The 10,781-nt window shown below is 39.8% G+C and overlaps 1 protein-coding gene across 1 annotated transcript in view; it reads left to right on the top strand.

Moving 5' to 3' along the window:
• The first annotated feature begins 3,293 nt into the window (after positions 1 to 3,293).
• Positions 3,294 to 10,781, top strand: part of Trap1 (TNF receptor associated protein 1) — a 42,586-nt gene continuing 35,098 nt past the window's right edge. The window contains exons 1-4 of the mRNA XM_076172452.1: positions 3,294 to 3,457; positions 7,607 to 7,809; positions 9,142 to 9,315; positions 9,716 to 9,879. Coding sequence (XP_076028567.1) covers positions 3,340 to 3,457; positions 7,607 to 7,809; positions 9,142 to 9,315; positions 9,716 to 9,879 — 659 coding nt within the window. The 5' untranslated portion in view covers positions 3,294 to 3,339. The remainder of the gene's footprint in view (positions 3,458 to 7,606; positions 7,810 to 9,141; positions 9,316 to 9,715; positions 9,880 to 10,781) is intronic.

Here is a 10,781-nt window from a genome sequence, read left to right as displayed (position 1 = left end):
TCACTGAACTATCCCCAGCACCAATGGGCACGCCGAAGCCTCAGTCAAGGCAGCTAGGCACCTCATCCTGAAGACAGCGCCCACCGGCAACATTGACTGCAAGGAGTTCGACTGAAGTCTCCTAGAATTATGCAACAACCCATCCTGCCCAGATCCTGTACGGCCGCCCTCTCCACACGTGCGCCCCGGCCCACCCGGACTCATTTCCAGAGGAATGGCAAGCTTGCTCGGAGGAGTGCGATCGCTGCGCCGCCGCTCAAGCTACCCAGGTGCACCGCCAGTACAACGAGCACACCCGGCCCCTCCCCGAATTGAGTGTCGACCAACGCGTGCGGATTCAGGACCGGACGTCTTTCCATTGGGACAAGGCCGGAGTGGTTATGGGCCGCGGCAGGTCCAGGGACTACAAAATCCACCTCTCGAGCGGGAGACTCTGGTGGTGCAACCGGCGCCACCTCCGCACGGTGGCCCTGTGCCCTCCCGAAGACGCCGCACCCGTCGTCTCCCATCCCTCGGTGGAGGACCTGCGGTCCTCGTGCGCGGATCCCCCCACGGCCCCCGTCGTTCATCCCGGCTCGTGAATAGACGTATCCCTCGCGATGGTTCTACGAGCGTGTTTGGGGTGGGGGTGGGGGATAGTGTTGTTGTGGCATAGAGTAATAATAATAAAGATAATAATAATAATAGGTTTATTGAGATAGCAGTGATACACTGACAATAATACAATCGAGTACTTTTATGAGTAATATAGTAATTATAAGAGTGATATGCTTAGTCTAAAATTTATAATGAGTTTATTGTGCGGACAATGGATGGAATAGCACTGTTCTTGTATCGGTCAGTCCTCGGTGCTCTGATGGGTTTGATTTTGTTAGAATGCCGAGTTGCGTGGCGGGTGGTTGTGTTATCAGATGGGAGGAAGTGACGGTGACGTGGGTGGAGCATTAGGTCTTGTCCAAACTTATTCAGTGCCTCACTGTGTTTGTCGGACAATTTTGGCAGGCTGAGGGTGGTGAGGGCGTGTTCGTATCCCTCATACTGACTACCCAAGATAATTCTGCACGCTCTTCTTTGTACTTTCTCTAATTTGCTCCTCTGTGTGATGTTGAGTGATGATGACCAGGCTGGGGAGGCGTACATGAGGGTGGGGAGTACGAAGGTGGTGTAGACTCCCTTTAGATCTGGTGATGGGGTACCATGGGACTTCAATCTGCGCAGCATGAAGAGTTTGTATGAGGCTGTCCTGATGATGTTGTTGATGTGCTGGTTCCAGTTAAGGTGGTTGTCTATTGTGATGCCAAGTAGCTTGGCGGACTGGACCACCTGAAGGGAATGGGTTCCTAATGACAGTTGAGGTGGTGCCACCGCTTGTTTGGATGTACAAACGTGCATGACCACGGTCTTGCTGTGGTTAACTGTCACATTGCTGCTCTCAGTCCACGCTTTAAGGTTGTCTAGGATGTTTTGTAGTGAAGAAAAGTCAGTGTTGCATGGTGTGCTGTACAATAGTGTTGTGGCGCGATACGGTGATGCCTTAACCAGTAGTGACGCTTCTCGCACAAGGGCCCTTTCATACGGCCAACAAGGCCCCTTTTCATTAGGCCAGCCACGCAAGAAGGGCACGCAGGCCATGCATACCAGGCGTGATCACGGTGCCACATAGACACGAATAACTACCCAAACAGGCACATATTAGGAATAAGATGGAACGTAGGAAGGAGTGTAGATAATAGGAAGCATGCTGATGCCACACGCACGTAACCGCGCCTAGAGCGCGGAGCTACTTGGAAGAGTTGCGAACATACCTATATATGTTGGCAGCGTCTTCGCCCTGTGGAGCGAAGGCCGCGCCCCTTCGGGCCCCACGTCGTGGATACCCGTGAAGCCTTCCTGCGCGTACCACGCGCTCTCCTGTACACATAAACCATTGATTAATTAATAAACACGTAAACCGCCCTATGTGCGTTTCACTGTCGTCGGTCCCCTTTACAACATAGCTTGCAACATTCAACACTATACTAATCTCCTGGATCAAGCCAGATGAAATGCTCCACAAAACAGCTCCTCTCATCAGAAAGTTCAAAACGTTGCAACTTTAGAATTTCTAACTCTTTTTACCTCGCTGCAAACATACAACCACTTAACCAACGCTGTATGCCAGACAACTTGATATATTCCAAGCCAAGCATTACGTTCTCATGCAACTCGTAACACACAGACCTGACTACTCTTCTTCATCGTATTTCCACCCTTATATACAATAAGTTATGTCTAATATTCTTTCTCTCCCAAAATCACGAATGATCCAGATTATTTGTGCAGTAAGTTGCCGTAGTTTATCTCCATGCCGGCAACAATGATTTCCTCTAATTATTTCAGGTGCAACTGGTTTGGGAAAAAAGGATAACTTTGCAACAACAACAAAATAATGACAAATAAATAAAAATCCAATATCAATGAGAGCACTGGTCAGATTGGACCTGTCACGCTTGAATTTCTTGTACGTTCTATATATTTCTCGAATGGATGAGTCGGTGCGATGGAGGGGTTGCCATGAAGTGAAGTGGTAGAGGTAAATCAGCTTCGGGTGTAGGGCCCTGCAGTGGAGTTGCTGTGTCATGAAAATGTTGCTTCTGACATGAACAGTGGGGCGTGGGCAGAGCTGGACCCTTATCCACGAGGAGCTAAGATTGGAAAGACAAATAATGAGTTTTGGGTGAGTGAAGGGTGGATATATATTTATAACTCGTCCACCTCCATTATAAAGGGGAACAAACCTTTGGTAGCCTATATGTATAGTTTGCATAAATTTGCAATTCACCTTCTTTTTATTCTATACTTTGGTTTAGACAATTTTGTAAGTTGTAATCAGGAATGCCATTGCCTGCTAATTTACTTCATTCACAAAAGTGAAAAATACCAAGGTTGTGTGGAAATTTGCTGTCTGCTGCAAACACGCACCAAATTCTTTGCCCGTCTGATAGATATTGCAATGCAGATAGATATCATGCATACACATATGTGGATACTTAAAATTCCCTTATTTCGTGGTGACAGCTAAATTCAAGCTATAGAAATACACACTTGGCATTATGTAGTGAAATATTTTCATTCTTATATGTTGCAACTAGACAATGTTTAGTGTTGATTGTAGCATCTGTGTCACAAATAATAAACCTTGTACAGTATATTCGTCTGCACTTGACTACACAAGATCAAACTTTCTTATCTTCTTCCATACAGTAACAATAGTCTCTACGGAATTGTGACGTCAGTTGTTGTTTTGGGGAATTCGCGGCAGCCCCGGGTATAAACATCTTCTGCTACGAGTTAAACAACATGGCACATCGTATTATCTGTCCTGCAATTGCCCGTCGGATTCTAGTTTCTGTTCGGCCAGAAAATCTTACAAAGTGTTTAGCAGTATCACATAGATTTCCTGCACGCCTTGACTTAGGTAATAATATTCTCGTTCCTATAACATATGTGATAGTTGCCGGCAAAAACTTGTCTTGCAATCTTAGTCTTTGAATTTATCAATGTTCCGAACAACTTTTTTTACTGTCGACAATTTTTTTGTCTTCTGGCAGGTCTTGTTCGTTTTATTTATGTTGATTTTGTAATATAGGTACGCTTAGGTGTTACTAGGAATCATTGTCATAATTGGTTTAGGTGTGAAAATTTGAAATTATGGTAACAACAAAATTACAAACACTTACACACCTAGACAATTTACATAATTTAGATTTATTTAAGAGGCAATGCCAGATAGCATTATATCTTGCATTTCACTTATGTATCTACCTTACACTTAATACGTATATGTAATGTATTTATCTAGACTGGAGATTGGTTGACTTGATTTTCCTCCTAATACAATTTGGCCCTCTACAAGACTCAAGGAGTATGTGATTTTTAGACCACTTCATTGCTACTAATAGTCAATAGTTGCATTACGAGTTTTACAGGGTAACCACCAAGCTCATATACAACTTTGCATATACTCATTTGTAATGTTATTTATTTTCATGAGAACCGTGTTTAATAAAACAATTGTGACTGTCTTATCTTGGAAGTACTGTTTTGGTTTGAAGGACTTTTTGACTAAAATATTTGTCTGCTAATCGTATTCTAGAACACAGCATACAGTGCAATCTTTTGGTAATAGTTCTGCATATAACTCATTCACAGACTCCTCTTTTTCCTTTGTTGGAATACCAAAAGGCTCCTGTGATAGGAAGATTTGACTGCAGTGTGCTTTTAACACAGAAACAATAATAGATTCAGTTCAAGAGTTTATTCAACAAAAGAAAAAAAAAATTATACATACATATGTTAAAATTTTTACTAAATAACTTGTTGAAAAGGGCGAGTGTGAAGTAAAGTTTATGGGGAAATGCTCTCCATTTAGGGAAAGAATTATTATTATTATTATTATTTTTTTTTTTTACAATTTAGTAATATATATATATATATATGTGTATATATTTCTTACAATGAGATGAAATAACTTTCGAAGACATGTGACACAACGCCTGCTAACTCCGACCTCACGTGGGAATCGGGGTCCCGTGTGGGCATCGCATCTTGTAGGGGTCAGGCGGAACCTGGTAAATATGGTGCACACAGATTACCTAGAACATTAAAGGCTTCTGATCCCATTGACAATAAAAGAATATTCTTCTTTTTAACATCTTCAGTAATAGACAAGCTACCAAGATTAGCCTCTAATAAGTTAATTCATAGATCCAAAGCAATTTTTGGCAGATCAAAAGGTTAATTTTTTTTACTGTTTTACAGTCATGTCTAACAATACAAAGAATGTACCAAAATGTCAATGCTTGGCTGTGTTCCAAAACAAACAAAACAAACCTGGAACCTGCATCAAGTCTGGATGAATCAGTCCCATGCTACATGGTGCAACTGCAACAACAATCACTCCTTACTGCTTCTTGAATTTGTCAGAATCGGTACATACTATTTCCACTATACCAGCACTGCATCTAATTCTCTTTGTTTAACTTTGTCACCACTCTAATATCTGGATGGGTTTGATGAAGAGTGATAAATAATAGCCAGTAGGTCCTTAGATTAACTTTGGTACAACCTCTTGGTCAGGATGTAAATACAAAACGTAGGATCTCTATCAATTTAAGCGGTATTTCTTCCACCTTGTCAAACATGGAGAACTGAAATCTAGCAACTGCTCACCTTACCTTATGAAATGCTGCTGGTGACATGGAAACAATACCACAGTAATTTACGAGGGAGTTGTATTGGAGGGCCCAAGGACCAATGCCAATCTTTGTAGGGCTGTGGGTTTCCAGTAAGTAGAATTTGAGGCAACAGTTATAAAATTAGCAGTTTTTATATTTTATCTACATTTTGTCACACAGATTTGTTTTTCTTCATCAATAAACAATGTTTTTATTCTTGGGGATAATATCATACTGAAATGGAATCCTGATGATATTAGCAGGTTCTCGAATAGTTGCATTTTTTAATGAATAGGAAGCAGTTGTCAGGCTCCAAAGAGGTGTTTCAATAAGTGTATACCGTACCATTCCTTTGCGGCTCACACTTCACAGTGGCCATTCAACTATGCTTATGAGGACCTGTTGTTTATTCTCTAATTATCATACCTCATTTTAATAAATTCATGTATGGTTCTAGCTTGTGGTATGGCATCTAGGTTTTTCTAGGACTTCATGCATTTATATAAAAATATAAATTTTTCCACATCCTTTAGACTTAGGTCTTTTTCAGCTTGTTCTCATAAGTTTATGATGACCTCCAGGGGCATAGCTATGGAACTGGGGGTCCAGGGGAATTATCATTTCTGGGGGCCCCCAACATATTAATGTTTACTATCATGGGTGACATGAAAACAACCTGAAATATTTTTGTATAATCTGGTATGTCTGATAGTGTGTCTAATAAACAGTAAAAATAATTATTAAGACGGTAATAAGATTATAGTATGAGTATTTCTGTCTATATCTTTATGAGCCTCCATATTTAGCAATTTTATTGTCTTTTTTGTCCTGTGGAAAATTTTAAACACTTCTTTGGGGCCCCTCTCCAGTGGGGGTTCAACATAACTTTTAAATTTGTGTTCCCTCTGTCCCCAACTTAGTTATGCCATTGGTGCTCCCATCACGAATGTGTCAACTTTGTCCACCCTTTCAGTGGCCTGAACATTGCAACCTCTTTCTCTTCTATCCTATAGTGATAGCAGGTCTAGTGCTTCTAGTCTATCCTTGTACAACTTATCTGCAAAGCTGGGAATAATTTTGATTGCTGCTCTTTGAATCTTATTAATCTTGCATCTTTCACATTGTAGGGAGCTATATTGCTACATATTTCAATCTAAGACAGTTTTTTTTTTTTTTTTTTTATCAATATCTCATTACCCCAGTAGTGAAACACAGCCTATGTTCATAAGGAATCTATATGTCTCCCTTACAATCTTACTGATATATTTACTTGAAGACATGTTATCTTTTATCAAGACTCCCAGATATTTATCCTCTTTTACATTCATAATTGTCTACTTTTCCATTGAATGATCCAATAATGTGAACTGTTACTCTTTTACAATACCCTGCATTTTCAGGTATTTAAATTCTTTTCATTTGTGGGTGAAGACATGCATATTTGAGAAAGGAAAAAACTTTCATAAACTCGTTCATATAATGTTTTTGCAGATGTTAAGTAGAAAACATGGTGGGTTAGTTCAACTAGAACCCACTGTGTTGGATAAGAAGAAATGAAATAGATGATATCCATATACAGTATTTCGATCACGGACTGTGATCCTCTTCAGTGGTATTCCACTGAAGAGGATCACAGTCCATGATCGAAATATATGGATATCATCTATTTCATTTCTTCTTATTCAACACAGTGGGTTCTTGTTGAATTTTACAAATGTGTTACGACATTACTTTGTAGTTATGGTGGGTTAGGTTGTTCTTCATATAGCAAGAAAAGGAAAGAAACAATAATAAAAGGCAGACATCAAGTAAAAGAGCTTATAGTAGGGTTGCCAGTAGCTTACCATAGTGCCTCGAGTGATGTAATCAGGCATCAAGGAAAGAAAATGAATATGTAAATCTGTATTTCTATCAGGTGTTTTAAGTGAGTGTTCTTTGGGGTGGATATGTAATTTCAGCTCCCACAGAAAATCCCTTCCAAGAGAAACAAGAACAACACTAGCATGACAATGTTCAGGTCACTATCCAGCATTAAAACAAAATCAACACAGAACAGGTTTGGCCACAGAAACAAACTACCTCAGATGCAACCATCACACACAAGTCATTGAACACACTAGGTAAATACATACTAAACTGCCCTACCCTAACTATACCCAGACAAAATCATAATGTTTTTTTCCTTGAGTGATTTATAGGTTGTTGCTGTTGTAGCTGTTGCCAGTTACTTGGGAGCCATAGGTCTCCTGCAAGAGAAACATTGGGCAATGTTTTCATTAAAAGAATCCTGTATGATTGATGTATTGACAGCATAAATTTGTGCAGTCAATATCTCATACATGGTAGAAGTTTATACAGTATGGTTCATGGTTGATGGTTTTCATTTACAGGGCAAAATTATCAGTATGAAAAGCATTACCTTCATACAACACGGTGGGAGAGACAGGAAGCAGCAAATCTTGCAGATGAGGTTGAGCATGAATTTCAGGCTGAGACAAGAATGCTTCTAGACATTGTGGCAAGATCACTTTATTCAGACAGAGAGGTTTTTGTTAGAGAACTTATCTCTAATGCATCAGATGCTATTGAAAAGGTGAGAGTGTTATTCAGGAGTTAAAAATTATTTTGTTTATGTTTAATGTCAAGGTTGACTGAATTTTTAAAACTGTTGCTTAACCAAATTTTTTTTTTTCAATGGGTTCAGAGTTTAATAGAATACAGTATTAATTTAAATCCAAATCACTGCTGTGAGTAGTAATTTTGTTTTGTAGACAACAACTGGTTTGCATGTTTTCCTCCACTCTCATTCACTAACTCCAAACCCCTGTTTAGCACCCTTGGATTCACTAACGTTCTTGTTGGAGTTGTCCACCTTGATGCTATTATGCCCTGACTTTCCATAAGAGAAAAATACTGAGTGGGGAATACCAAATCCCTTCACCACACTTCATTAACCTCTTCCATACGTTGACACCAGTGCAGGGCCCCGACATGGGTAAGCGCCACCCCAGGGTGAGTCAGAAAGTGCTGCCCTCCCACACACCACCACTACCACCACCTTCCACATCTGATGGTCACTAGCACGATTCGCTTGTAACATTCATCCACAAAACAACGTTTATGCACACATCATTCATACACACAACTCATGATAAATAAATCATGCATTAAAAATACATTAGGGAGAATTTGCTTTACCTTCTTTTCACCAAAAGTGCTGCCCCCCCCCCCCAAAAAAAAAATGCCACCCCAGGGCATTGCATCCTGCCCCGCCCCTCCCCTTGTTGGGGCCCTGCACCAGTGTAAGTGCCATGAGACGTGAGTGGGTATACAAGGATGCCAGTGTCAGCATTTTGATTATGTTTATTTTATAGTTGTAGCTGAGTGACTCCCAAATTCTGTGAACTGGCTTGATAATGTTTTCTGTGCTTATTATTACTCAATGAAAGAGAATGAGTAATACAGCAGTGACTATATATATCTTATAATACAAGTATTGTGATGCATCATCAGTTATTGTACCTTAGGTATACAATCCTGCTCACAAGAATTTGACTCGTATTGAAGAGGTTAAGTCGCCTTCTTTGACACATATGGGAACACAGTAGTAGCATTGTTCTCCCCTCTCCCCCAATCATGGGAGAATCAGGAAGAAGTAGAGGCATAGAGGTGGTAAGAAATAGATTTAGGGGTCAGCAGAAAGGAGAAACGGCAGTAGTACAAAAAATCTTATCTTTTATAAGTATTGATTTTACTCAAACATAAGTAAATGATGCATCAGATGCATCTGGTCTATAGGGTGCCTCAAAACAGTGCCCAAAGTACTGACAGCATATCATCATGTAGTCAGTACTCGAGTTTAATTAGATAATCTTTTCAATATCATTGTGAATTGTTTTTCTTAATAAGTATTTGTATCTTGTAGGCACGATACCTGGCTCTTCAAGGTGCACAGTTAGATTGCCAGGAGAATACTATGAAGATTCATATAACCACAGACAAGTATAGCAAGACATTTACCATCCAAGACTCTGGTATTGGCATGACCAAAGAGGAACTAATGGAAAACTTAGGTACTATTGCACGTTCTGGATCAAAGGTAAGTTGTAATGTAGTTGAGAAATGTAATGTGGGACTATAGGTTATGAAAAATGTAGTATACAGTTTTGGTATAAATATGCAACTTTATTGGGTCCTATCTCTTAACCATTTCCCACAAAGTGAAGGAGAGAAAGATTTTTACCCTTTTCATTCCAGTCTCGCAAATCTTATTCATTCCCACTGTAACTCTAGGAAAATTATACTACATAACTTTTTCATTATTATTTCCAGTTCATTTTTGGTACTCCTTTCACATGAAATAGCCTTCCACGTAATCTATGCAGTACTTTTCCCTCATCTCTGTCTAGATAGTGGTAGGGGTGGTGATGGAATGGGGATTCTTTCCATTCATTCCACAGGATTACCACATACAGGTATACCTTATCTGAATTTTCCAGGCTTTCATTAAAGAAGTACAAAGTGGTGGAAGTGCCGATCCCCAAAACATCATTGGACAGTTTGGTGTTGGCTTCTACTCTACCTTCATGGTTTCTGATAGTGTGGAGGTATATACTCGGTCTCGCAAGTATGGCAGCAAAGGCTACAAATGGTCTTCAGATGGGTGAGTTGAAAACTAAATGTAAATGTGTCCCTATGACTTGGTACTAATGATATTTCAAAGTTACCTTTAGTATCTTACTTTAAGATGATTGGTTAGAGAAAAACCAATGAGAGGTATCAGGAAGTGGTCCTGCAAGATTGTTCAATTAAGTAAGAGTTTCAATTAGCTAAACTGTTGTTTTGGGTTCAGTTGATTAAGTTGGATTTAGTTAGCTGTCATAATGTAGTTAAAGTGGTTTTTGAATGGTAATAGTTGAAAGTTTAACTTTTTTCTTCAACAAAAATGCAGATGTGCATGTTAGAATCTGATAGAACTGGATATCACTGAAGCAGAGCTGCTCAGAGTATTTCTGGTGGACAAATTGAACATCTGATTCACACAGTGAACAGACAATGTGGACCTCGTGATGGTTTCTGTCATTCATCTGAGAATCAGGTTAGAATGTTTCACTGAAGATGATTGAGCAAGTATACTGTTTACTTGGAAAGGGAATGCTATGAAGGGACTGACCACACATCTACAGTAATGGCAAAAATAATGATGCCAGTGATGGCTTCTGGTGTAGTTGAAAGAAGAGCAAGTTGGATGTGCAAAAGTTCTAATTGTAACTGCAGGAGACCAAGATTGGCATGCAAATGCTGCAGGCTTATATGCAAGTCAAGAAACTCCTGTTGCTCTTTGCTCTATTGCCACACAAGCATCATCTGCTGCACCAGAGAAACTTTTCTCCACTGCACCACTAACTCCATATGGGGCACTGACTGCATGTTTAATACAGTCAATATTTTACAGATAGTAGAGACATCCTTTTGGACCAAGTCACCTTGCATTTTTTATGCTTGAAGACTAATCTCCTCTGAAAAAAGAATGCTGATCACTTTTAAATTCTGCTATCCCTTCAT

The sequence above is a fragment of the Oratosquilla oratoria genome, chromosome 33 (assembly GCF_046742065.1).
Source record: "Oratosquilla oratoria isolate Oo_2021 chromosome 33, ASM4674206v1, whole genome shotgun sequence".
Classification (NCBI taxonomy): domain Eukaryota; kingdom Metazoa; phylum Arthropoda; class Malacostraca; order Stomatopoda; family Squillidae; genus Oratosquilla; species Oratosquilla oratoria.
This window is presented reverse-complemented; position numbering and strand designations above follow the sequence as displayed.